The sequence below is a fragment of the Emiliania huxleyi genome (genome assembly GCF_000372725.1).
Source record: "Emiliania huxleyi CCMP1516 unplaced genomic scaffold EMIHUscaffold_36, whole genome shotgun sequence".
Taxonomy (NCBI): domain Eukaryota; phylum Haptophyta; order Isochrysidales; family Noelaerhabdaceae; genus Emiliania; species Emiliania huxleyi.
The window spans coordinates 205145-230203 of NW_005199274.1; the positions used below are offsets into that span (position 1 = coordinate 205145).

The 25059-nt window shown below is 65.5% G+C and overlaps 7 protein-coding genes across 7 annotated transcripts; 3 read left to right on the forward strand and 4 right to left on the reverse strand.

Moving 5' to 3' along the window:
* Positions 1-4955: 4955 nt before the first annotated feature.
* On the forward strand, positions 4956-6687 carry EMIHUDRAFT_208691 (hypothetical protein; the record flags this gene model as incomplete). Its single annotated transcript, XM_005772332.1, has 6 exons — positions 4956-5198; positions 5307-5395; positions 5500-5825; positions 6079-6229; positions 6297-6414; positions 6601-6687. 6 exons carry the CDS (start codon positions 4956-4958, stop codon positions 6685-6687), a joined length of 1014 nt encoding a protein of 337 aa, XP_005772389.1.
* A 1844-nt stretch (positions 6688-8531) lies between these two features.
* On the forward strand, positions 8532-10991 carry EMIHUDRAFT_435934 (hypothetical protein). The gene is made up of 2 exons (XM_005772333.1): positions 8532-9395; positions 9632-10991. Exons 1-2 carry the CDS (start codon positions 8926-8928, stop codon positions 9894-9896), a joined length of 735 nt encoding a protein of 244 aa, XP_005772390.1. The 5' UTR covers positions 8532-8925; the 3' UTR covers positions 9897-10991.
* On the reverse strand, positions 10968-11969 carry EMIHUDRAFT_435937 (hypothetical protein). The gene is made up of 2 exons (XM_005772334.1): positions 11666-11969; positions 10968-11581 (listed from the first exon to the last, which is right to left on the reverse strand). The coding sequence occupies exons 1-2, from the start codon at positions 11941-11943 to the stop codon at positions 11440-11442; spliced, it is 420 nt and encodes a 139-aa protein (XP_005772391.1). The 5' UTR covers positions 11944-11969; the 3' UTR covers positions 10968-11439.
* A 408-nt stretch (positions 11970-12377) lies between these two features.
* On the forward strand, positions 12378-13720 carry EMIHUDRAFT_435939 (hypothetical protein). The gene is made up of 3 exons (XM_005772335.1): positions 12378-12727; positions 12894-13228; positions 13302-13720. The coding sequence occupies exons 1-3, from the start codon at positions 12388-12390 to the stop codon at positions 13416-13418; spliced, it is 792 nt and encodes a 263-aa protein (XP_005772392.1). The 5' UTR covers positions 12378-12387; the 3' UTR covers positions 13419-13720.
* Positions 13701-14954, reverse strand: EMIHUDRAFT_355229 (hypothetical protein). Its single transcript, XM_005772336.1, has one exon. The coding sequence runs from the start codon at positions 14638-14640 to the stop codon at positions 13927-13929; it is 714 nt and encodes a 237-aa protein (XP_005772393.1). The 5' UTR covers positions 14641-14954; the 3' UTR covers positions 13701-13926.
* A 2518-nt stretch (positions 14955-17472) lies between these two features.
* On the reverse strand, positions 17473-18825 carry EMIHUDRAFT_355230 (hypothetical protein). Its single transcript, XM_005772337.1, has one exon. It carries the CDS (start codon positions 18696-18698, stop codon positions 17520-17522), a length of 1179 nt encoding a protein of 392 aa, XP_005772394.1. The 5' UTR covers positions 18699-18825; the 3' UTR covers positions 17473-17519.
* A 1849-nt stretch (positions 18826-20674) lies between these two features.
* Positions 20675-21010, reverse strand: EMIHUDRAFT_57650 (hypothetical protein; the record flags this gene model as incomplete). Its single annotated transcript, XM_005772338.1, has 1 exon — positions 20675-21010. A coding segment is annotated over one exon (336 nt), but the record flags the coding sequence as incomplete, so codon positions are not given.
* Between the last annotated feature and the right edge of the window lie 4049 nt (positions 21011-25059).

Here is a 25059-nt window from a genome sequence, read left to right on the forward strand (position 1 = left end):
ACGCGGCGTCGTCCACGTCCCTCGAGGCTTGCACGTACTCAAGGCCGGAATTCCTGCGCCCCGCGATGACGGCGGTCGAGACATTGGCCACGCCGCCAAGGGAGGTCCACAGCGCGGTCGCGTTGCCGCACATATCCCGGACGGGGAAGCTGTAGCTGGAGTTCTCGAGGACCACACCCAGCTTCAGACTCTTCACGCACGATCCCGCTTCGCACCGCGAGGCTAGCTCGCACGGATCACGTTCCGGCGCTGCCGTGCGGGGCGCGGCGCCCAGCCGCGCTGAGAAGTTGGTGGCTTCTCCGAGCTGGCGCCGACCTGGTAGAGAGCAGTTTGCGTCAAACTGCCTTGCCGCATCGAAGACCGCCTCCAAGCCTCGACGAGCGTACGTCTCGGTCGGTGGCTGCAGGCCGAACGCCAGCGTTCTCGCCCCCGCGCCCACCTCTCCCGCCAGGGCCGCCGCCTCGGAGTAAATCCTGGGGCTTGAGCCGGCGGGCGAAAGCAGGGCCCTGCCGTCGAGGACCGCCTGCTTCGAGGCGTGTTCCGTCATCAACGACCCTCGCGGCGTTACCAAAAAGTCGGGCTGAAAGTCGAGCACGAGCCGCGAGGTGCTGTTGGTGACTTGGAGCGGGTTTGAGCTGTCGCCAATGATGACGCACTGGAGGTCGTACGTCTCGTTGCCCACTCGGATACCGCCGCGCTCTCTGACCAGCGTCGAAAAGAAGGAGCAGTCTTGTCGCAGCTCGACTATGAGGATCGACGACGGGTCGTTTGCGTCCAGCGGCGCGGGCGCCCCAATCACGAGAGATTTACGGCTCTCGTCAGTGTTACTGGAGCATGTGTCGGCGATGGTGAGCATCCCGGTGTTGGGCTTCAGCTCTGGCTCGCGCTCGTTTAGGTTTCGGACGTGCCAGCAATAGTTGTAGCCCTCTGTGCCATAGTAGCTCGGGCGCGAGAAGCCGTCGCCGGGCTCCTCGCAACGATCTCCATCCTTGATCGAATATTGGACGAGCCGCACGTCCTCCCCCGGCCGGGTGCACTGCGCACCATCGGAGATGTAAGGCTGCAGCAGGGCGGCAGCTTGGAGCAGCGCCAGCAGCCCGGGCATGCTGAGCGCCTGGGCACGGCAAGGTGCTTCTGGAAGGCGGCGCGCTGAAAAAAAGAAATTACGCGCCCGGACCCGTTTTAAGGCGTTTAAGCCGCAGGCGCCCCAGGGCCCACCCTTTTAAGCCTAGGGGTCCCAAGTCCCTCTCCCCTCTCCCTCTCGCTCACGCAGACACGCACCCCGCTACAGCGCTAGCCGCTACGGCTTTAGCGCGCTACGACCTGGTACAGCAAAATTGTACAAACACAAGCGACAAGGCCGATTGCGATGCTGTATCGCTGCGTGTATGAATCGATCGTCTCTAAGCGCAGTACTCAGCACCTGTTTTGTGCCAGATAGGACAAGGAGATACGCATGTACGGCTCTTCCGAGACGTTCAAGATAACTCAGAAGTGAATTCAGCAGTCACCGCTCAGGTTCACCGAGGCCCCGCAACGTACACGGCTCCCTCATCAAGCGCCCCAAAATCCCTAGTACACGAATCCCGCCGCCTCGAGCGCCGCGTTCCGGCGCAGCAGGTACTTGTTTCTCCATTCCATTGGCCCTTCCTCACTGTCGTGCAAGATGTGGGAGGTTCCCGCCGACATCACGTTCGCATTGGAGAGGGCCCGCACCCGTGGCAAGAGGGGGCCGATAAAGTGCCTGTTCCGCTCTGCAATGTAAGGATCGCGGACAAACTTGCCCTCGTCGCTGAGCCACGTCGGCTCACCCTCCTTCTCGAACCAAAGGCACGGCCAGAACCATGGGAACGATGAGTGGGCAAAGAAAGCCACCTGCTTGAACCGAGAACACACGGTGGAGAACTCGAGTTTGGCGAGAAAGGCATTCTTGCGCGACTTGGCTTTGCCATGGTTAGTCACACGTACGCTCTTTGCTTCCATGACAAGCGCAAAGATGTAGGCAAGAGCGTCGTTGTCGAGCCGCAGGATCGGAGCATCCGCACCGCTCTTCCTCGCGCGAGAGTGCGCGGCGTTGGTGGCTGGCCCTTCTGCGCACGCGGTGCAGTCGTCGCCCCTCGGCGCTGTGCAGACCACAGTCGCGGGGGCGCCGCCCTCCCGCATGGTGCGCGGCGCGAGGCAGCGGCCGACGGCCTCCACAGGAAGGGAGGAGAGGTCCGCCTCCGGGCCGTCGGCGTCCGCAGCGCGCTGCGTGCACGATGCGAGGAAGGTGGCCGACATACTGAGCGTGAGCGGCGCGAGCGCGGCTTCGCGGGGCTTTTAGTGCGCAACGCGCAGTGCAGAAAAACGAGGGGGCGGGGGGGGGAGGGGGGGAGAAGAATTTTACAATTTTCCTCGCACGACACTGGGCACGGGACTGGCGCGCACTGGCACTAACACAGGGGGAGAAGAATTTTACGAGCAACGCGGTCGCACAGCACGATTCACGCGACAGGCAAGGCGCAGGCGAGAAGAATTTTACAATGGGAGAAGAAGTGCGAGGACGGGCGTGGCGGAACACCGTCGGTCATTTTCTTCTTTAGGTGACCTGAGGTTTTAGGTGTATTGTTGGCAAGACCTGAGGTAGTGTGCCAGTGCGCGCCTGCGAGAGGTAGTGTTATCGGACACGGCTCCGGGCTCTGATGCTGTGAGCCCCGGACCCTCCTTGCGAAGCACACACGCCGGTGTGGAAGGGGGAAGTCCGGAATCGCCGAGAGCAGCGCGTGGGAGCATGGCATCGCGCTGGGAAAACTCTTTTGTCCTACTCACTCTTAGCCTTGAAGTACAACGACCTGGGTGTGAGCCAAGTCCGTGGCTAAGCCGAGTTGGGGCAGCGAGCGGCCTGTCAGGTCGACTCGCCCATGCCCAGCCCGCTTGTGGCTGCCCCGACACATGGCCTCTGGTGGACCTTGCTGGAGGTCCACTTCGGCTAAATTCACGCCCCAAACGCTACTATTCTCAGGCCAAGTCCAGGCACACTAGAGGACTGCCTGAGCTCACAGGGGCATGTACTACTTACTATATTCACACCTACTATGCTGTTTTCACACCGATCATAATACGCGATCGCGCAGCGCGCCAGTCCCGTGCTGCGAGGAACGGGTGAAAACACATTCACCAGCGACTGGACACCAGGCGGTATGGGTGGTGAGAGAGAGACACACGACAAGTAAGGCGGAGAGAGACGTCACACGATAGGCACACTCTGTGGCTGGCATCCGTCTGGCTGGCACCGGGGACGTACGCTAGTGAACGACGGCGTCATCATCGAGCCGGCCCGCCACGCTGTCGCCAGCTTCCCCCGCCTTCTCGTGGTCCTCGGTGCCCCTCTTCCAGCAGCTCTGCGAGGTCAACGCCTCATTCACGCGCGAGTTTTCGCCCGCACGTGCCAAGTGGCTGACTCGCCACTTTCCTCTCATCGTGCTTGAGCACTGTCAGGGCCAAGGGCCGGAGGCGTATGAGCCACGGGGACCTGCAGGGTATCGGCCTCGCAAGGGCTACATTGACGGGCACTACATCGCCGCGGCTGCGGAACTCAAGCGTCTCAACAGATCCACGACAATCCTCTACTATCAAAACATGGACGCGGCTCTCCCCTTCTTTCGATACTCTTCCAACATCGCTATGCATCCCAAATGGCGTGTCTCGGGACGTGGCAGCACGGGAGGCAGCATGTTTCCAAACCTAACAACCTACATCTGGGACCACAGTAACGACGAGGTACAGCGGACGTTCCTCAGCACGTTCCTCAACCTGACCGACGCTGGGAGCCCGCTGGACGGCACCTTTGTGGACACGGCCGAGGGCGAGGCACCTGCCGGCCGTGCCGAAATCCTGGCACGCATGCAGAGCATGCGACCAAACAAGCTGGTCGGATTCCACACCGCCGACATCCCATCCACCTACTCGCTGACACAGATTTACAACTTTGACGCGTCCGAGAGCAAGATTGATTGGCTGCGGCGCATCGCAACATCGCCCACCATAGCGCTGGTGCATGCGCAGACCGCCTTTGGCACTTGCGAGCAGTGCGGCCACGTGCACTCCGCCCTCGCCGCCTTCCTGATCGGCGCCGGAGAGCGGTCCTACTTTGCTTTCTCGGCCATCGGCGACGCGGGCGGGCCGGGTTCGGCAGGATGGGAATTCTGCGCCCCTCACTCGCCCGCCGACCCGATCTTTCCAACCTGGTGCACTGGTATGGGTTGGAGCGATGACTTTCTGCGCCCCCTCGGGCCGCCCCTCGCGGACGCCGAGAGGTCCACGGGCGGAATCTGGCGTCGCCGTTTCGCCACGGGCACCAACGTGAGCGTCGACACTGGAAGGGGCGAGTGTCGGATCGATTGGGCCGTCGGACCCGCAACTGTTTGCGCTCCGTTCGTGACGGTCGACTGGTAGAAGAAGGGCTCACGCTTTTGCAAATTCGTTTTTGCTAGCCTGGTGTCTTTCTTCCCGTCGGCTGTGAATGCGCGGTGACCCGGTGTCGGCTGTCGGACTTTTTTTAGACCAGGCGGTGACCACCCGCGCTCCCGCGGCGCCCGACGATTTGCTTCTACTTTCTGCACCAGGTGGAGCGAGACTCGGCGGCCAGCGCCGCGGTGGACCGGGGTCCGGGGCGTCGGCAGCGCGGCGCTGCGCGGCGCGCGGCAGCGCCACACACCACAGCCTGCCCGGGCCTGCGACATTGGGGGGAGCCTCCTGGAGCGCTGCGGAGGACGGAAGGCGCATCGGAGAGCGTTGGCTGAAATAAATTCTTTTTGTCGTGCCGGCCGCTCTTTTGACTTTTCCTGCTTTTGTGTTTCTTTTGTTCTTGTTGTGTGTGCTAGTAAAGAAAGAAAGAAAGAAAACGGACAACCCAAGAAATAGTTTTTTCAGCACCGGCGCCCGGCGCGCGGCGCGCCCGGACTTCGTGTGCGTCTATGCCTGTGTCTGTGTGCCTCCCGATGCCAACCGCCCCGGCCGACTCCACCCTCGTCTCAAAGTGCGCTGCCTTCGACGCCTTTTCCGCCGGCAAGCGGCCGGCAGGCGGCAACGTCGTCCGCGGCGTCCGCTGGTCGCCCGATGGCTCGTGCCTGCTCACCGCGAGCGAGGACTGCGCGCTGCGCGTCTTCCACCTTCCGAGCGAGGTGGCGCACGATGCGTACGCCACCACCTGCGCCGCGGTGGAGGCCGAGCGCGGCGACGGCAGCGGCGGCGGCGACGGCGCTGCCACGGCGAGCGAAAACGGCAACGGCGCGGTGACGGGCGGAGGCGGTGGCGACTCGGAAGAGGAGCTGAGGCCGGCGCTGCGGATCGACGAGGGCGAGTCCGTGTACGACTACGCGTGGTACCCGCTAATGTCTGCCCACGACCCGATGACGTGCGGCTCGCCCCTTGCCACGAGCCTTTGCCACGAGCCTTTGCCCCTCCAAGCCTCTCCCCTCCGTGACGGCGTCCGCGACACCTCGTGGACACGTCCGGTAGGTGCTGCCTGCTCAGCACAAGCCGCGGCCGGCCGGTGCACCTGTGGGACGCCGTCAGCGGGACGCTGCGCGCCTCGTACGTCGGCTTCAACCATCTCGACGAGGTGGACGCCGCCAACTCGGTCGTCTTCGAGCCGTCGGGCCGCTTCATCTACGCGGGGTACGAGCGCGCCGTGCGAGTCTTCGACGTGACGCGGCCAGGCAGGGCTATCGAGACGCGGCCGACAGCGGCGACGCGCAAGTCGAGGGACGGCCAGCGGGGCCTCCTGTCGTGCCTCGCCTTCTGCCCCGACGGGTCGGGCCTGTACGCGGCGGGCTCGTTTGCGGGTTGAGCGTCTTGTGCGCCGACGCCGCAACGGGTGTGATCTGGAATCAGAGACGATGATGGTTGCTAGGCTCGATCGGCCTATACGTCGACAACGCAAAGGCGCACGTCGCGCTGCTCGGCGGACACACGGGCGGAGTGACGCAGGTTCAGTTCACGCCCGATGGCCTCTATCTCCTCTCGGGCGCGCGGCGCGACGGGCGGATCCTCGCGCCGGCCCTCCCCCTCTGAACCTTCTCGGACCCTTCCGGGCAGGCGCGCGGCGCGACGGGCGGATCATCGCTTGGGACGTGCGCAACACGTGCCAGCCGGTGGCCGAGTACGTGCGGTCCTCCCCCACCAACCAGCGCATCGGCTTCGACCTATCGCGTGACGGGTCACACCTGTTTACCGGCTCGCGCGACGGGTGCGTGCTCGCCTACCCGCTGCAACGGCCGCCCTCCCCTACACACACAGTACCCGAACCCACCCAGGTGTGTGCTCGCCTACCCGCTGCACGGTCCGCCCTCCGAGCCCACCACGCTCCTCTCGTACGCCGACGCGGTGAGCGGCGTCTCGCTCCACCCGTCGCTGCCTCTCCTCGCCGTGTCGGTCGGTGAGCGAACCTTCCCGCTGCGCTTCGGCGGCAAGAGGCGGAGGGAGGGCGGCGAGGGCGGCGAGGGCGGCGAGGGCGGCGAGGGCGGCGGCAGCGGTGACGGCAGCGGCGGCAGCAGCGGAAGCAGCAGTGGCGACGACGACGACGACGAGGAGGAGGAGGACGAGGGAGAGCCGCAGCAGGGGATTGAAGTCTGGAAGTTCCCCCAGGCGGCGGCGAGCGGAGCCTCCCTCGCGGCGGCGCAGCAAGCGGCGGTGGAGGGCGCGTAGATGCGGAGGGCGTGCGCCCTGCCTTCCAGCTGGCACTCTCGAGACACCACGCGCTAGCACTCGAGACAGCACCCGCTCCGCCGCACCTCCAAGCCGCGGATCCTCTGCAGCTCCTGATCGAGGCGGGGGATGCGCCGCAGACAGCCGACCTCCCGGAGAATGACTCGGGTACAATCTCGGATGATAGGCGGAGGATCAGGCAACCTACCCCGAGGCCGGGGGCGGGGGCGAGGCCCACACCACCGCCGCGGGGGAGATCCCCACGGCGGAGGCAGATATGTCCGACGAGAGCGAGGAGGCTGGCGGGGAGGCTGGCGGGGAGGGAGAGGGGGAGGGGTCGGTTGCGGAGGCGTTGAACGGAAGTAGCTCCGGGGGAGACGAGGCGCTCGAGGAGTGGCGCGCGAGGCTGCTGGAGCAGGTGTCGCAGATTGGGGGAGGAGGAGAGAGCTAGCCTGCCATTCAGGGTTCTTGTTGTTGTTGGCTCCTAAAAAATCTCTCTCTTAAGGGTTATGTATGTAAAAAAAAGGAGTAGGAGAGGGCAAAAGATTTCGTCAAAAGGGCAAGGCGAAATCGAAAAACGTATAAACGAATCGCGGCCCGCGGGAGCGGGGCCGCACATTGCTCGGCCACCGTCTGGCGAAACGAATCGGCCCGGAGCGGCCGCACATTGCTCAGTACCCCCCCTTTGAAGCACAAAGCACTAGCACCCGGCCGCTACCCAAACTGTAGTGAGCGTCGGGCTGGTGGTTCGACACCGAGTTTGAAATGTCTGTTTCTCCACCGCTTCTCTTCACAGGAAAATCGTGTGAAGATAAGCGGAGAAAAACAGAAACCTTTTCTGCCTCGGCCTTAGCCGTCGGTATGCCGAAAGCGTGCTGTAGCACGCAGCCGGGTCCCGAAGGTGTCCCATCCCAAATTCGTGCCGTCGACAGACCAGATTCGTGGTCCCTTGGTCGAACACCCGCCTTTGGACGGTAGCCCGACACAATACATTTGTCTGTCTTTTGGATTTTTGGCTCGTCTGGGTAAGGGTTTTGTAAGAAATCTCCTCACCACTGCGAACATAGATCATAGTCTTGCTCGTAGAAGCCGTTCGTCTTTTGTTCGAGCATACGCGCGCTCTATCACCCCGTTGAGCACGTGTGCAGGGTATCCGAGCGCCGTGAACTCCCTCAGCTTGCTCGTCACGCTGAGCGCGAACCCCTCGTCATCGCTCGCCATAGCACTCACTTTGAGCAGGCATCCAACGACGATGCCCGCTTTCATGTGAAGCTGTCCCAACGATGGTAGCGCCACACCCGAGGCTCTGCCTCGCAGCCCTCGTTCACGTTCTTGAGTCTCGTCCGGAAACCTCCGTTCGCTTCGAGCTAAAGAGAGCGGCGTGCACCTCGATCCTGGAGCCGGGTGGGGAGGTGACGGGGCATCGTGCGATGGTCTGAGGCCCAGTTGGAGGGTACTTACTGCATCTGACCATCCCGTTTGAGGAGACGACACCGCCCTGGATCCAGCTGAACAAGCTCCTCTTGTAGCATGAGCACTCTCATGGTCTTGCTATGATCCACGGTCGCAGCTGGAGAGGAGGTCCTGGGGAACGGGAACTGATGGACCTCTCTCCATCCATCCAGCGGAGGGAACGACACCGCCCGGTTCAATTTCTTCTGGGTCGCGTACACCTCCCGCCGTTCGGTGAGCTTGCGCCTTGTGTATGCCGATGGCAGCCCATGTGGCGGACGGCATGCACTGGGGTGTTCATGGGGTCCCGTACCATGCGGAATCGACCCAAGAAGAGGAAAATGAGCCTTCCAAGGTGACACGCTCTGAGAGCTTGCTTTACACCTTCTACCCGAGCAACGGCGGCGCACCTGCCGGTCGTTGGTGCTGGCGGCTTGCAAGTTGCGTCGCGCCAGTGCGCTCCAGTAGTGCTCCAGCGGTGCTAGCGTCCACCTCGGGTCTTCCTGTTCCTCTTTGCGCCTACTTCGGCCGCGCTAGAGCAGCCTCTACGCCGACCTCGGCCGTACTCTCGAGAATGCAGTCCAACTCCTGCGCGCTGTGCCAGCTCGCGAGGGTGGAGGGTGTACGCGAGTGCATATTTTGCCAGCACACGTCGAGGGCGGACCGGCTTGGTCTGGCGACGGACGCAGTCGAGCGCCGCCTCTTCTCGCGCGACCCATTCTCGTCCCGAGCCAACGGGCTCGCCGACCCAGGGCTGCCGCCGCAGTCTCAAACTCAGCACCGGCTATGGATGCTCCGCCTATCCTCTCGGCACGGCTCCGCTCGCGATTTCATTGCCGCGCTCAACCGGATGCCAGACGAGGTGAGGCGCCTCGGGGATTCCGCACCGTTCAATCCAGATGCGCCAAGGGACATGATCCTGGTGCGAACGTCCAAGTATGGGATGCTCATGCTAGCACGCTACCACCCCGCCTCGGCTCCCTCACTGGCGGCGACCAAAGCGGCCGTCTCCCGCATGTCCTCCTTCTTTGCAACGGCGCCGACATTGCTGGGCACCGGCGTCAGCTGCTGGGCCATGGGCAGGGACCCGGCCTCCCGCGCCGGCAACTATGTTGGCGTGGGCACGGTCGCACTGGGCGAGCTGGACGAGGCCGCGCGCGACCAATGCGTGGCCGTGCTCTGCGCGCGCGCCGAGAAACATCGGTCCCGGCTGAGGGCGCTCGAGGGCATCTGTGGGGTGCACCGGCCCTCTCCGCCTTGCCTCGCCTCACTCGCATCGGTAGCCCTGACCGGCTCGCCCACCCCTCTCCTCGCCCTCTCCCGACCTACCCGTCTGACCGCCACCTGCTCCCTCCCTGCAGATGCGACTGGTGCGGGACGGCGACGTGCTGCTGCTCATCCTCGCCGCCGACCGCCCCGGCCAGGGCCTCATGGCGCAGGTGCAGGCACTCCTGCACGCCGAGGCGGCGGCCCCGGCGGCGGCGGGCGAGGCCGGGCAGTGCTGCACCAGAGACGGGTGCTCACCGCGCATCCTGCTGCTGACACACGGCGCCGTCGTGTGGCACCGGCACGTCGACTCCTCGAGCCCGCGCTTCGAGGTTGCCGGCGACGCGTCCTCGCAGCCCGTCTCCTTCCGCCTCAGCCTCTCGGCGGCCGAGTCAAGCGAGGCGTGCTCCCTAGCTGTGGCTCCTGTCTGGACAGCCATGCTCCTAGCCATGCTCCTGGGCATGCTCTGCAGCCGGCAGACCCGGTGGTAGTGCCGCAGTAGCCATGCTCGCACACTGTCTCTGCGCCTCGGGGCAGTGGCTGACTGACCAGTGAGCCGCCTATGCTTCCCACTAGGACGACGCCAACCGCCGCTCGCGCCTCTCCCTCGCCTCGCAGCCGTCGAGCCGTCGAGAGAGCCGCCGCTGGAGCACCGATTGGCTGCCCCGCAGCGGGCAGTCCGCGAGGCGGAAGGTGCCGCCGCCCGCGCGCCGCTCAAAGTCGGTCGACTGCCCCGCGCCGACTCGCGCGCGCGGCTCTGGAGGCTGCTCGATGAGCTCGCCGCTCGGACGCAGGTCGATCCCGGGCCTCGACAGGAGGGAGGGCGGGAGGGAGGGCGGGCGGGATGCCGTGCCCGCCGTCCTGCAGAGGGCGGCGAGTGTGCCGCGCCTCTCCCGCCGCTGGAGCAGCGTGCTCGGCTGGCGCGGGTTCCGCAGCGGTCAGCGGCGGAGGCGCTCGAGCGAGCGGGCGGGGCGCCGCTCGGCGTCGAGCGTCGCCACGGACAGCGAGGGGGAGGGAGGGGCGCCGCCGCAGAGCGCCAGAGGGGACGAGGGCGAGGGCTCCAATTCGCCCTCCAACTCGCCCCCCGGGGGGGAGACCGAGTCGGAGCAGCGGCGCTCGCGCTTTGGCGCGCTGGGGGGGCTCGCGGTGGCGTCGGCCGCTCTGCTGGGCGTGGCGGCCCTAAAGGGCGCGCCGCGGCGCTGACGGCTCGCCTGAGCCATGCTGCTGCGCCCCGCTCTCGTGTGCGCACACAGCGCACGCTCTGCGGCGGTGGGGGCGGAGGCCTGGACTGCCCGCAGCCTAGGCACCGGCCCTCCGGCTCCGCCCGCTCTCAGGGAGAGTCTCCTCTCGCCGTCGGTTGTGGGATTCTTCAATGGTTCCATATTATTATATTATCGGGCGCAGCAAGCCAACGGGGGGGCTAGCGCGTGCGCGCCACGCCGGACCATTTTTCGCTCTCGCGAGTTTTATCGACACTCCTCACTCGAGCACGCATTGCTCTTGCCCTCTTAGATATAAAGTCTTTCGCTCGTCAGACGTCACAACTCACATTGTCACGTTGTGCTTGTACGTGGCCAGTACATATTTTGAATTTTCCTCACACATGAGGACATGTTCGACGCACACACCGAATTGGAGGCGAGAGAGAGGGATCCTCGGCGCGGGTGGTAGGCTCGAGAAATAAATGATACCACCGTACACCGCGCGCCAAACATGGATCAGAAACAATCCCGGGCCCGACAGAGAAAGATGTATCCGGCGCGCCGCGAGCGCGAGGCTGCAACGCGCAACCACGCGACACCGCGCGCAACCATGCCAGGCTACACCCCGGCAACCCGAATGCTCTCACACACACTCGGCACACTCCACAGTCCACACATGCCTACGTAATCATAGATTGCGGGGCGCACGCGGCCAGCCAGCTAGGGGCCGGTGCGCGTCCACAGCCGCGTCCCACTGGGACACATCCATCGGACACCCCTGCCGAGGGAAATCGGGGCGCCCTGAGGCGTCGTCGCCGCCGGGGCCTAAAGCTCACGGCGCCCCGCGGCGTCGCACGCCTTCGGCCGGCCTCCCTGTGAGCCACGGCGGCGGCGGCGGCTCCGCCACTCGCGGCGGCGCCGTGTCTAGTTGCGTCTCGTCGATCGGCGGCAGGGTGAGCTTGCGCGAGTTCCTCCTGCGGCGAGCGGGGGCCGTGCGGCGGCGGCGGTCAGGCGGACGGCTGCGGCGAGGGTTTGGGAGGGGCGCCGGGCTCTCTCACCGGAGAGAGTTTCGCCGGAGCAGCGCGGGATGAGCAAAGGATACCTCCTTTTGCCGCACGTAGTCGAGCCAGCGGCGCGCGTCCTGGGCCCACCCCTCCTCCTCCTCCTCCTCCTCAAACCTCCTCCGCGCCGCGATCCTGGCGAGGAAGAGCACGGCGATCCCAAGGAGCGAGCGCAGGCCCCGCAGCTGCGCCCAGGAGCCCGTCCGAACCAGCGAGCGGATGCCGCGCATGGGCAGCATGGTCGCGAGGAAGACGACGAAGGCGAGCTTCCTCATTGCCCGCAAGGCAAACCGCTACGAAGGGTCCTAATTGCCCCACCGAAACCCAAATTCTTCTAGACCACCGCCGAATCTGTGCCAAAAATGGCTCCACGCGGTGGCGCTCGCTGCTGGGTCTCTCTCTGGATGGAGAGACGGTCTCGCTGCATGGCCTGCGTCCGACTCGTCGTGGGATGGTGTCACCTCATACTCTCTCTGTCTCTCTCTCTCTCTCTCTCTCTCTCTCTCTCTCCCGCCGCCAGAGAGCGAGACCGCGCGCTTTTATTTTGTCCCACGCCTCGTTTGACAAGCGAGCCCGTCCGCTGGCCGGCTCGGCCGCCGCCCATCTTGTCCATGGCCCTCGCCCCCGCCCTCGGGCCGGACCCGCTCGAGTGCGGCGAGTGCCTCAGCTCCTTCGACCGCAGCCCCGACAAGGCGTCCGACGCGGCCGCACTGCTCGTCATGCTCAGCCAGTCCTCTGGTGGCGACGATCCGGGCGCGGCCGGGCCGAGCGCCACCCCCTTGTTGGGCGGCGCCGCGAAGCGAGAGCCGGCCCGGCCGAGCGTGCTGCTGACGGCGCAGCACCAGGCGCCCGCAGCTCTCGCCGCGCCCCGCCGCGCCAGAGTCATAGGGATCCCTGACGCCCGGCTCTGCGCCTCTGCGCGGCCGCAGTTGAGTGTAGCCATCGACGAGTGCGAGCGAGGCGACACGGTGGGTGCGCTGGTGTCGCCGCTGCTGGAGGTGGCCGTCAAGCCGTCCAGCAAGAGCCGCGCCAACAAGGTGGACAGAGCGCTGCGATGCGGTGCGTTGCCAGCTCTGCCCCCTTCTCGGGACCCGTGTCGGCTCCGCCCCCCCCCCCCCCCCCGACCGCCGCTCCGCGCTGCGCCACAGCCTTCGCCGCGCAGGAGGTGCCCGAGCGCACAGGCGCCCACGCCCACCGCCCCGCCGCCGCCGCCGCCACCGCGCAGGAGCGTGCGACGGCTGCAAACGTGCTGACTGCGGGCGCTGTCCAAACTGCAAGGACAAGCCAAAGTTTGGCGGCGCGGGCGTGAAGAAGCAGGCGTGCCAGTACCGCGGCTGCCTCACGCCGACGCGTACTGGCAACGGCCGCGTCCTCCCGCCCGATCCCGAGCGCGCCAGCAGCCAGATCAGCAGCGCCGACGAGTCTTCGGAGCCTGTCAATGGGTACGTCTCTCCGCGCCTCTCAGAGTCCTCCGCCAGAGGGAGCTTTGAGGAGGGGGTGGGCTTGCCTGCGGCGCTCCTCGGCGCCGCGGGGCTGGTGGAGCGGAGCATCAACGAAGAGGCGCGCGGCCACCCTTCTCTCCCCTCCCGCCGAGCCCCGCTTCGCTGCCTGATTGCCTGGCCAGTGGCCGCAGGGCGAGCTCGAGGCGAGGCCGCTAGAGGCGCGCAAGCCGCTGGGCGCATCGGCGCTGCTGCACGCCGAGAAGCCGCTCGCCAAGGTGAGCTCGCCGGGAAAGCGATCGCGGAGGTGAGGGCAGAGCAGGCGGCAGCCTCCCGTTTCTCGCCAGCGAGCGGATGAGGAAACGCGCAACGGCGGAGACCGGGCGTCTCGGCGAAACTGCTCTCGTGGTACTGTTCAGTGTGCGATATGGATCCGTATCGCGGTGATCTCAGCAGTAATGGGCATGGCGGGGGGAAAGGGGGCTCTGCGGTGTGTGTGTACTTGAACTGGGGGGCGGGACGACTGCGTTTATCTTGTCGAGTGCGGAGTGGCTGGTCAGGCAGAGGGCGTGTCACGTGCGAGGAGACATACTCACATACATACTAACATAATCACATAAATAAAGCGAAAAGGCAAAAGCCTTGCCCCGTTGCCCGGGCTCGTCTACACACTACACGCGGCAGGCGGCACACAGAGACAGACACATACGTCGATCGGCAGTCATCACATGATCATGATTCACGCTGAACGGCGCAAGTCTCCAACCCGCAACCGGCGCCGGCCCTCGTCGAGGCGAGGGGCGGCTAGCCGGGCACCACTCAGTCTCGCTCTCTCGCGCCGTCCACGCCCGGCCCCGGCGGCGCCTCGTCTCGTCTCCTCGACATCCCCCCCGGACTGGCGGTGTGCTCGGCTAGCTCATCTGCCAAGCCGGGGACGAAGCGGTCGAGGAGGCCCTGGTTGCAGGCGAGCCCGCCCAGAATGAGGGCTCCGCCCACCGCATCGCTCGGTCCGACGGGCGCGCCGAGCAGCGCCACCGCGACCCCGGTCGCCCAGAGAGGCTCCGAGGCGAGGATGACGGATGCGTCCGTCGAGGGGAGCTTGGCAAACACCTTTGCCGTGAGCCAGATCGTGAGCGACGTCGAGACGAGCCCGGTGTACGCGACCGCGGCGGGGACGCCCCACGCGGGAGCCCCTCCCGCGGTGGCGGCCAGAAGGTGCTCCCACGGCAAGGACCACGGCGCTGCTCCCGAGTCGACGGACGCGGCGGCGACGGCGGCGACGGCGATCACGACGCACTGGAGTGCGGCGATGGGGAGTTCGTCGTCGGGGTGGTCGGCCATCGCCTCTTCGAGGACGACGTACGACAGGCCGAAGCCGACCGGCTGGCCGAGCGCGATCAGGTCGCCCACGCAAAAGGCGGCGCCGCCGCCGCTGAGGGCAGAGGGAAGCTCGAGGCACGCGACACCCGCGACCGAGAGGGCGACGGCGAGCCAGGTGGCTCGGGCGACGCCGGCGCCGCTTCGCGCCGCCATCAGCGCCACCACGACGGACTGCAGGCTGCAGATGAAGGCGGCGGTCCCTGGCGGGTCGTGGGCGGTGTGGGGATCAGGCGGAGGCAGGCGGGCAGGCGGGCGTGGGGCGGGCGTGCAGACTCGAAGGCTTCGGTGGCACTTGTGCACGCCAGAGGGCGCCTGGCTGGCGGTAGCCCGGCTCTAGTGCGCCGAGGGCAGTGGGAAGTGTCTCGGAAGTGTCCCCCGCACCTGGCTGCGTGCCCAGCGACAGCGCCGCCGCCTGCGAGGCGTAGCCGAGCGAGCAGAGGAGTCCCACCTGCACCCCCGCACCCACCGCGGCCGCGCTGGTGGCGCTGGCCAAGAAGGGAAGAAGCGCAACGGCTCCAACCACGAAGCGGGCCGCGACAAGCAGCTCGCCATCGGTGGACGCTCCTCCGAGCGCCTGCATGGACCAGGACGTCACCGCAAAGTTGGCGCCCCAGCACGCGGTGATGGCAACCATCGCCGCCTGCCACGGCCAGAGCGCCTCGTCCGCGGTAGGCTCCGCAAGAGCCACCGACACCAGGAGCGCCTCCTCCAGCGAGAGCCTCAACGCCGCCGCCTCGGCGTCGGTGCCATGGAACTTCTCGGAGGCGCGTTGCGCAGCCTCCAGCATCCGCTCCTCGGCCCGCGCCCGCTGCGGTGCCGAGCCGAGCGCTCCGTTGAGCTCCCGCTGCGCCAGCGCGCTGCCCACGAAAAAGGGACCCCGGTGCGGCTGGATGAGCCGCGCCGTCGACAAAGCGCCAGACGGCCCGCCGGTATTCCCGCGAACGAGCGAGGAGTCGGGCAGTCGCGGGCGGCCGAGCGCGAGGAGCGCGGCCGTGAGGAGGTGAGAGGGCATATGCGTGTAGGTGAGCGGGCAAGGGCGGAGGGAAGGAACGCGGCCGACTTTTTGCACGTTCGAGCTTAGTGCGCGATGTGCCGGCGTTGTTTTTCTTTGTAGGGAGGCGTAACTTGAGGTTGTGAAAAGGGTCGTTTGGTTATATCCGCATGTTACAATCGCGAGGACGCAATACATGGCACACATTGCGGAATTCGCACTCTACCCTCTCCGTCCGTGAATGAAACTAAGAAGATAGTGGCGATCTAACGAGGCCCATGGCGCAGTACACGGCGGTGCGCAGGTGGCGGCCTAAAGGGGCCGCGCGGCTCATCCAGGTGGGAAACCCGTCCTCGATCGGCGCAGTACGCGATGGCTCTGTGCCCCAGCAAAGAAGAAAAACCCTCTGGGGGCGGGGGCGCGGGGCCCCCGGAGGCACCGTGCGCCGCGCAGCAGTGCGGAAACGGGGCCCCGGCGCTCATACTCGCTCATACTACCGACTTCCCGAATAAGTACGGTTGAGTAGAGGGCAGATTTGGAGAGATCTCGAGGAGTACATACAGATAGATAGACCCTCCAACCATCAGAAAACTCCGACCTGATCGGTCGTACTGACCGCCGACAGATCACTCCAGACAGCAGACAGGCCGACGTCTGTACGCGGCCGGCCGGGCGAGAGGCTTGACACGATCCGACCCTGCGACCGTGACGCTGCTGGTCTATAGCTATCAGACATGCACTGCTGACTGCTGCCACAATGTGCGACCTGTGCTGGCCCACTTGGCGGCCTTCCCGGTCAGTGGTGAGGCGCAGTTCAGAGCTGTCGATGGCGCGATGCCGCACTGGTCCCACATTGGTGACACGAGACCACCAAGTTTGCCGGTCCAAGAGAGAGGCACCGGCGCTGTCCTGAGAAGGTGCGTGGTCCCTCTTGACTGCCCATGCGCGCGAGGCTGTGTAGGCATAGCCTCGAGAGTGCCAGCAGCCAATCCGAGGCAGTTTGTGACGCGCATTGCGTCAGAAGCGTGCACGCGCTGGAAGGACACCTTCTGGACACCTTCGGCCGTACTGGCCGTACGATCAGGTAGTCACTGAATGCTTGATACTAAGGCCGCGAGCTATGCGGGTGATCAATTGTGCAGCATGGCACGGTCAGCAGCGCCGACAGGCTGTCGCAAGGCGTGATAGCATGGCCGCAAGTACGAGAGAGAGATTTTTGTTTGTCAAGTACGCCGAATTCCCATGAAAACAAGTGAAAAATCGCGCAAAAAAAGAAACACTGTACACATCGGCGCCTGGCGCAGTGGCGTCGGACGGAGTTGCCGGCCTCCAGCAGCGGGACAGAGGGAAAACAGGGGTCGCACGTTTCCGCCGTAAACCTGTTTAGTTTACCTCTTTCTTGCTTGCAGGCTCACTCAGCGATTGTCGCGGCCATACAACGCGTGCTACGCAGTCCAGACCTATGCCGACGGAGGGTAAGTGCGAAAATGCGGGACAAAACCCGGCCGTGCTGTTCATGAAGGGCTTGGCTTACCCGTGGTTGTGGGTCGGCAAGCAGGTTCACGTCGTGAAGCAGGAGACCATCGACGAATTCTACTCGCCCACCTGGGGTCTTCCGGGCTCCAGCGTTCCGGGCTCCAGCGCCTCCAACAAGGGCATTGACGTCGGGTCCGAGTAGGAGACTCTGTGGGCGCCGGTTACTTGTTATACATTGCACCACGTGCGCCTCCCCGAACCGCCCCACCACCGCCGATCCTACCCGTGCTTTCGCTCTACATCTTCACCCGTTGCCCCCCCCCCCCCCCAAAAACACACACACCACCACCGCGACCGGAGGAACGCGGACGCTCTTTCTCATCCATCTGCATCTCCAACCCGCGTGTACAGTTTACCTGTTCCAGTCTCCAACGTTCTGAGTACTGAGACGCGACACGAGGCAGAGGCTGCGGCGCTGCGCCCAAATCTGTCACGTAACCACGTCGGAGTCGGCAATCGAATCTTCAAAACTCTCCCCATACACACCGTACCACACACCTACGCTCTACTTGGTACTTCGCCGCGCGGGCGCGCCCGCCCGCAGCCTGTAATGCTCGGCCTCCACGTGCGGGTCCGCCTTCGGCCGAATCGGCACGCACATGCGGCGGCCCGGTAGCAGCTTGGTGGCCGCGGCGTCCGCACACGTGTCGCTCACTCTCGCGACACCGTGCACGATGCGCTCCACGTTGAGGAGGAGCGCGTCGCCGTGTTGCAGCTTGACCGTCCGGACAGCGACGCCTGGCTGGAGCTCGTACGTGGCGTTGTGGCGACGGCCATCCAACATCGGCCGCCCCTTGAAGCGCGCCGGCGCCCACTGGAAGTCGACGTCGTTGCCAAAGCTCCATAGCACGACACGTGGGTCGAACGGGCTGGAGTTGCAGGCGGCGATGTCGTCTAGGTGCAGCCCGAGCCTCTCGCCCGGCGGATACACTAGCGCGCCGCCGGTGCTCGTGTACTCGCGCTCGTCAGCCAGCGCCGCAACCTCGTCGGCCGCCGCCGCGTGCCCACTACCGCGCAACTGCACGGCGCTCGCGCGCAGTGCCATCCGCGTCTCGCCATGCAGCAAGGTCGTGGCGGCCCCGCTCTCGTCGACCCAGATGGCGCCTTTGCCGCTGGCGCGGACTTGCTCCAAGTGCTGCGCGGCAGTCGTGAGCAGCTGCGCCACCACCAACTGCGAGGCGGCGGCGAGAGCCTTGCGGATCAGGATCACGTTTTCCCCGGGCGATGCGTGCAGGACCTCGACCTGGAGTGTGGGCGGCGGCAGCAGACGCGGCACGGCAGCCGGGCTTGTGCAGAGTGTCGACGACGCCACGAAGCCGTTCTCCCTCCAGCGCTTGAAGCGCAGCGGCGGGGCCGCCGCGGGAGCAGGTGCGCAGCCCATCCACGAGCTGCTTGCGCCGCTTGCTGGTGCGTCCGGCGCTGCATTTTCCCCGGCCCCGTGCTTGCGCTTGTTCGTTGGCGGCGCGCTGCGCTGCACGCGCCGCGTCTTGGTCGAATCCGTTGACGAGATCTGCTTCATGTCAGCGAACATGATGATGTACGGGTGCGAGCGCACAGTTATGGACACCGATGGTTCCTGCCGCATGTAGGCGCCCTCGATGATGCGCGAGACGTCGGCGTCGTAGCGACTGAAGGCGCGACTCAGTTCCACGGCCCAGGACGCGTCGGTGTCGGAGTCGGGCATCGGCGCGGTGTGGACCAGTCACTGCGCGGGCCGGCGACCCACCCGACGAGCGGCCCCCGACACAAAAGTACCTTCCCGTGTGTTATGGTGTCGGGGCGCGGAGGGCTCGCGCTCGCGCGCGCGCGCGTTCGAGCGAGTGAGCGAGCACACACACACACACACACACACACACACACACACACACACACACACACACACACACACACACACACACACACTCCTACCTCCCCAGAAATCCCGAGGAGGCGCACAGCGCCTAGATATGTCTTGTGTTGCTGTGTGCTGCACGCCCTGCGAGCGGGGCGGGGTGCGCACTGTCCCTCTGTGTTCGTTCGTGTGCGTCGCCCATTCTCTCCCTGGAGATGACTGCTCTATTATTTATTTATGGCTTGTTGGCGAGCCAAAATGGTGTTTCCCGAGGCGCTGCGCTAGGCTCAGAGCGAGTTCGCGCTGCGCTAGGCTCAGACGGCGAGTTCGCGCTGGCCGCTGCGCTAGGCTCACAGACGGCGAGCGGGAGTGCGCTGCGATAGCGAGGGAGGGCGAGACGATCGAGTGGTCCCGTACCATGCGGAATCGACCCTATGGAGGCTATTCTGGGCGTCCACACGGCTTGCACCGGTGACCCTCGCGACAAAGCGAGCGCGTCCGGCAGAGCGACTGAAGAATCGAGGACAGAGTCACAAATCCCGCTTGTTGTGCATGTTTTGAGGTCGGACAGTGCTGCTGTCTTCTCCACGCAGCAGCCGACGCCACCAGGCCTCGGTAGCTGAGCAGCAGGAGCCTCCTCGCTGCTGGCAGAGTTGCGCCTCTGTTTGCCGCCGCTAAGAGATCGCTGTTGCGGGAATCCAGGGAATCTAAAGGAATCTAGAATCTGTGGGTCCGAGATTCGATCTGGGACCTGAGCCGCTCGGGACCAGCTGCACATGACCCGGGGCCACTGCCATGTCGCAGACGACTGCTGGATCGGCCGTCGCCGCAACCAGCCGTCCTGCACTGAGCCCTGGTCTGACAGCCTGACAGCAAGCCCCGGACAGCGCCTGACAGTGCCCGACAGCCTGACAGCGCTGACAGTACTTTCTCTGACAGTAAGACAGCACGTATCTGACAGCCTGACAGCAGAGTCTGACAGGCGAGGTGCTCCGTCGCTGTCAGGCCCTAACGTGACAGCCTGACAGCTGCCTGACAGGCTGACAGCCCGACAGCACACAGTGGCCTGACAGCAGCTCTGACAGCCCGACAGCAGCACAGACGCACCGTCCTACACAGTCAGACCCCGTAGAGCCTCTTTCTTGTGCCCCATGAGGGTATAACAAAACTATTACATGCAAAGACATGTGAGTGTGGTCCATGTAGTCATGGGATGGTCATGGGTCTCTCTCTCAACCCTCCCTCCCCACCGCTCTGCGGACCCCTCTCTAGCACCGGCGGCTGTGCTACTACAAATGAAGCTACCACAGCTAGCCTTCTGGGGCCCTACAGTCATATGCCTAGGGCGTCTGGGTGGGGGTGGCCGCCGCCGTCTGTGCCGCCGCCGCCGCCTGCGCCTGCGCCGCCATCTGCGCTCCCCAGGCGGCGGCCGCCGCCGGCGTGATCACGCCGTAGGAGGGGGGCAGCTGGGTAGCCGCCGCCGGCGTCATCAGCGTCAGCGCCCCCGCCACCGCCCGGCTCCTCTTGATAGTGTCATAAGTGTGGCTGGTGTGTTCAGGCTCTGACAGCACCCCGACAGCGGACCACCCGACAGCACCTGACAGCAACAGCCCAACGTCTGACAGCAGCAGCAGCCTGACAGCTCTGACAGCTCCGACAGCGTCTGACAGCAACACCCGACAGCTCCGACAGCACCCGACAGCTACAGAGCACCTCGCCTGTCAGACACGCACCCGACAGCACCCGACAGCACTGACAGCACCTGACAGCTGGTCTGACAGAGGCACCTGACAGTGCCTGACAGCTGCCCGACAGCCCGACAGATCACCCGACAGCGAGTTTGTGACCAGGTCGAAGGCGGCGTCAGCGTACGGTAGCTGCGGGTCCTTGTTGAGGTCCTGAACGCGCCACTCCGTCTTGCTCGGGTTGGCGAGAAGCTCGAGTGGGTTGAGGCCGAGAGCGACGCAGCGGCGAGGCGGCGAGGGCCTCCAACCCGATGGGTAGTGCGACGTCCACGACGGGCAGAGGTCGAGCACGTCGCCGTCGGAAAGAAAGAAGCGTGTGAGCGAGTCGCGGCACTCCTCGCCGGCGTGTTGAACAAACTTGGGCAAGAAGTAGAAGAAGCCGTCGTTGCCGGCCATCATCGGGGTGAGATCCTTTGCCGTGTACGGAAAGGCTTCGGGCCAGTCTGCGCAGCTGCGCCTCCTCCGCCTCCCTCCTTTGCCCCGATCGTCGTTCCGCCCTCCACCTTCTCCGCCGACATGGCGAAGACGTGGGGCGACGCCTCCCTCCCAGAGGGGAAAGTCACCTTCCTGGTCGGCGACGACGAGGAGCGCATCGAGCACGTGAGCAAGTGCAACCTCTGCGCCCGGTCCCCGGTCTTTCGGACCATGTTTGGCATCGGCATGAAGGAGCGCGACGCCGCCGAGGTCACGGTGTCCCACACCGACCTCGCCAGCTTCACTGCCCTTGTCCGCTACCTCCTCACCGACCAGTTCGACCTCGGCGCGAGGAGGAGGGCAGGGCGCAGCGCGCGCTCGACCTGCGGGAGCTGGCGCAGATGTTAGTACCAGGTGCCGCGCCTCGAGCTGCTCTGCGCGCAGGCGCTGCAGGAGAGCGTCGCGCCGGCGACCGCCGTGCCGCTGCTCGAGGCGGCGCACGCGACGGGCGACGGGCGGCTCCTCGCGCAGTGCCGCCGTTTCGTGGGAGACCACGCCGCCGACTCCTCGAGCTGGGGCGGGCTGCGGAGGGCGCCGAGATGCTCCGCCGGGCCGCCGAGGGCGGCGACGAGAGCGCGGCCGCGAAGCAAAGCAAAGGCGCGGGAGGAGGAGGCGCTCTTCAAGCTGCGGGCGCTGGCGAGCGGCGGCGACTCGCGAGCGCGCGCCGTGCTCGAGCAGCACGAGGCGGAGCGCGCGGCGGTGACTGCTCGGGCCGGCGCTTGATCCGATCACTGCGAGGTGTGGACCCAGCTGTGTGGACCCAACCCCCAGTGAACAACCGTGAGGTCGCGTAGGATCTCCTTCCTTGTCTTCTCCTGCATCTAGTCGCATGCTCGTGGCGTGTTCCGCCCGCCTTGATCATTCATGGCGTCCTCCCCGAGGTGCAATCGGTTGTGCCTGTGAACGCGGGCGTGTGTCCGCGCTTTTTTCTTACCAATTCACTATATTGCACAACGACATAGAACTTTAGAACCGTACCACTACCAGGTCCAGCCGCTTCGATTGCTGAAGCTGATGCTGTTGCTCGCTCGTGCGGGTCGTGGTACGTGGGTCAACTCGTGCGCCAGGCTCGTGCATTTTGCTCTCCGACTCCCGCCACGCGCGCCCCTGGCGCCTGAGGCCTCCCCAGTCAGCCAGTGTTCCACATCCGTCCTGGCTCCTAGCCTCCCGCACTAAACTACTCGAGTATGATTGACAATGTTGAAGGAATGCGTCACCTCGCTCGACCCCCTCAGATCAAGGCTTGCAAGACGAGAGAGGGCGACAGCTCGCAGGCCGACTCGCCCTCTCGACTCTCTGCGCGGCACAGGCGCCTCTAGCGCTGGACACCCCCCGCTGGGCCCCCACTGGACAGTCACGCCTGAGCCAGGCCTGGGGTGCGGTGGGGTTTACGCCACTGCCAATGCCTGCGGACCTGCCACGGCGTCGCCACAGCCTTGGCATCCAGGGACCGTCGGTTGGACCGGCACCGGCACCCATTTGCACCACCCAGCACAGTCGCCAGCCTGTTTCTCTGCTCCGTCGCAGGCCTCGCATTCCGGCACAAGTGGCTGCACTGGCACCGGCACCCACTGGCACCAATTTGCACAGCGGCCATCTGGATACATCTCTTCCCCATCGAGGCCGCGTTTGGTGCTCTGCTCACTGCAGCCGGCACAGAGCGGCACCAGAGGCTGGACAGGGACTGGGATCCACTTGCACCAGGGCTCACACGTTCCATTGTTCGCGCCGGGCGAGGTGAGGAGGAGCGCGGGTAGCATAGTGAGCATGCTATGTCCTTTGGAGTCCTTCCCCTCGGCGCTTACCTAGGTATCTTAGGGGCGTGCAACACGCAAAAGGACGTAAGGGGTAAGATAGTGAAACTCGGCGGCAAAAACAAAGCTCAAAGAATTTGAAGACGAAACTACCTGGAGAAAGAATTTCATCCATAAAATAAAGCCTTTTGCACAAAGTGCGCACGGAGCCTCATGAGACCCTTCCGATTCGCTGTCGCGTCTGGCGGGGCACCAGCCCGCCACACGCGGCGTTCCCTCCAGAGTGCCTCGGTGCTTGTGGTGGCGCACAAAGGCGTGGTACTCGTGCGCCACTCTGCGGAGCATGCCGTCCTTCATCAGCCGCTCGAGCTCGGGGTGGGTGTGGCGTAAGCCCGCCCAGGTCTCCTCTGAGATGAGGAGCGAGGCTGTGCCGCTCTCCCGCCGACACAGTGACGACGCGCTGGCCAGCAAGGGTCTCGATCTTCTTGGGCAGCAGCTGGCCCTGCCAGTCGCCGTGGCCCAGCTGGCCAAAGGCTCCCAAGCCCCAGCTCCAGACGGCGCCGTCGGCGGTGAGGGCGAGGCTGTGGTGCTCACCAGCCGAGACTGCGATGACGCGCTGGTCCGCAAAGGCCTCGATCTTCTTGGGCAGCAGCTGGCACTGCTCATCGCCGTGGCCCAGCTTGCCAAAGGCTCCATTGCCCCAGCTCCAGACACTGCCGTCGGCGGTGAGGGCGAGGCTGTGCATAAGTCCAGCCGACACAGCGACGACGCGCTGGCCAGCCAGCGCCTCTACTTTCTTCGGCAGCAGCTGCTTCTGCTCATCGTCGCCGTGGCCCAGCTGGCCAAAGCCTCCATAGCCCCAACTCCAAACGCTGCCGTCGGTGGTGAGGGCGAGGCTGTGCTGTGCTCCAGCCGACACAGCGACGACGCGCTGGCCATCAAAGGCCTCGACCTTCTTCGGCAGCAGCTGCTGCTGCTCGTTGCCGTGGCCCAGCATGCCGCGGCTTCCAAAGCCCCAGCTCCAGACGCTGCCGCCGGCGGTGAGGGCAAGGCTGTGGCAGCCTCCAGCCGACACGCTCACGGCGCGCTCACCGCCCAGCGGGGAAGGGAGGCGGGTCGGCGTGTTGAGCCGCGTCACGCCCTCGCCGTGGCCAAGGATGCCTGGGAACTGAAGCGGCGCACAGCCGCACGACGAGAGCCGCCCCTCGCTGTCGATGAAGAGGCTGTGGTAGCGGTCTGCCGCCGCCCTCACCGGCGGGTTGGCCTCGCACAGCAGCGCAGCGAAGCACAGCCACCGGACGGCGCAGCTCTCGCCCTCTGGCTGCGCCGGCAGCTCGAAGCCGCTCTCTTGCGCCCACAAGCGGATGCCCTCTAGCGCGAGCGAGGCGTGAAAGAGCAGCGAGACGGCCGCGACGCGAGCGATGTCGGCGGGGTCGCAGCGGGAGATGACGCGCGCGAGAAGCTCGAGGGGCAGGTCGGTGAGGGGGCAGCGTGCGGCGGCGGCGGCGGCGGCGGCGAGGCGGCGTGAGCGGCGCAGCGGGCCTGACATCGCGAGAAAAAGAAACCGGGCCCGCGCATTGTGAGTGGGCTTTTCGTGCCTGCGGTTGTGGTGTTGAGTCCGGTGTGTAGGAAGAGGTGCATGCCGGCAGAGGACGAGAATCCCAAGGCGGCTGGCAATATCAGCGACCCAAAGGATGCAGCGGTGACGTCGGCCAGTGCTTCTGCGGCGTCGCCAGCTACCTCGTCACCAACACGCGCTGCGACGGGGCGCTCGCTTTCGGCCTCCTCTGCCGGTGCATGGCCAAGCCCACCGACGATGTTTTTGAGGAGATGTTCTGCTTCCTCGAGTACTTCCGCTACCATCCCCACATCGGCCTCACCTACGAGCCGGGCTGGGATGGCGAGCGGGAGGGCGACGACCTTGTCGCCATGAGCGACGCCAGTTGGGAGACGCGCCGGTCCACATCCGGGTGGATCGTCCTCATGTGGCAGGCCACCGTACACTGGCGCAGCGTCCAACAGCCCTCCATTGCGCTCTCCTCTTGCCAGTCCGAGATCATGGCTGCTTCTGAGGCTACCAAGGACGTCCTGAGCTACCGTCGCCTTAAGGCCGAGCTCGAGTCGTACGTCAAGGACGGCGAGATCGTCACCCCTCCCGAGGCCCCGCCCACCAAGCAGTACTGTGACAACCAGGCCGCCATTGCCTCAGCCTACAACCCCGAGAACCACGGCAGGCTCAAG

Bases quoted from the DNA above. Each gene is read 5' to 3' on its own strand.
- EMIHUDRAFT_435934 (XM_005772333.1), top strand. From the start codon at position 8,926: ATGGATGCTCCGCCTATCCTCTCGGCACGGCTCCGCTCGCGATTTCAT. The intron at 9,396-9,631 runs CTTGCCTCGCCT...GGCGGGCGAGGC, and splicing joins GGTGCACCGGCCCTCTCCGC to CGGGCAGTGCTGCACCAGAG.
- EMIHUDRAFT_435937 (XM_005772334.1), bottom strand. From the start codon at position 11,943: ATGAGGAAGCTCGCCTTCGTCGTCTTCCTCGCGACCATGCTGCCCATG. The intron at 11,582-11,665 runs GTGAGAGAGCCC...CGCTCGCCGCAG, and splicing joins CTCCGGCGAAACTCTCTCCG to GAGGAACTCGCGCAAGCTCA.
- EMIHUDRAFT_435939 (XM_005772335.1), top strand. From the start codon at position 12,388: ATGCTCAGCCAGTCCTCTGGTGGCGACGATCCGGGCGCGGCCGGGCCG. The intron at 12,728-12,893 runs GTGCGTTGCCAG...GCCACCGCGCAG, and splicing joins GGACAGAGCGCTGCGATGCG to GAGCGTGCGACGGCTGCAAA. The intron at 13,229-13,301 runs GCGCGCGGCCAC...CAGTGGCCGCAG, and splicing joins AGCGGAGCATCAACGAAGAG to GGCGAGCTCGAGGCGAGGCC.
- EMIHUDRAFT_355229 (XM_005772336.1), bottom strand. From the start codon at position 14,640: ATGGCGGCGCGAAGCGGCGCCGGCGTCGCCCGAGCCACCTGGCTCGCC.
- EMIHUDRAFT_355230 (XM_005772337.1), bottom strand. From the start codon at position 18,698: ATGCCCGACTCCGACACCGACGCGTCCTGGGCCGTGGAACTGAGTCGC.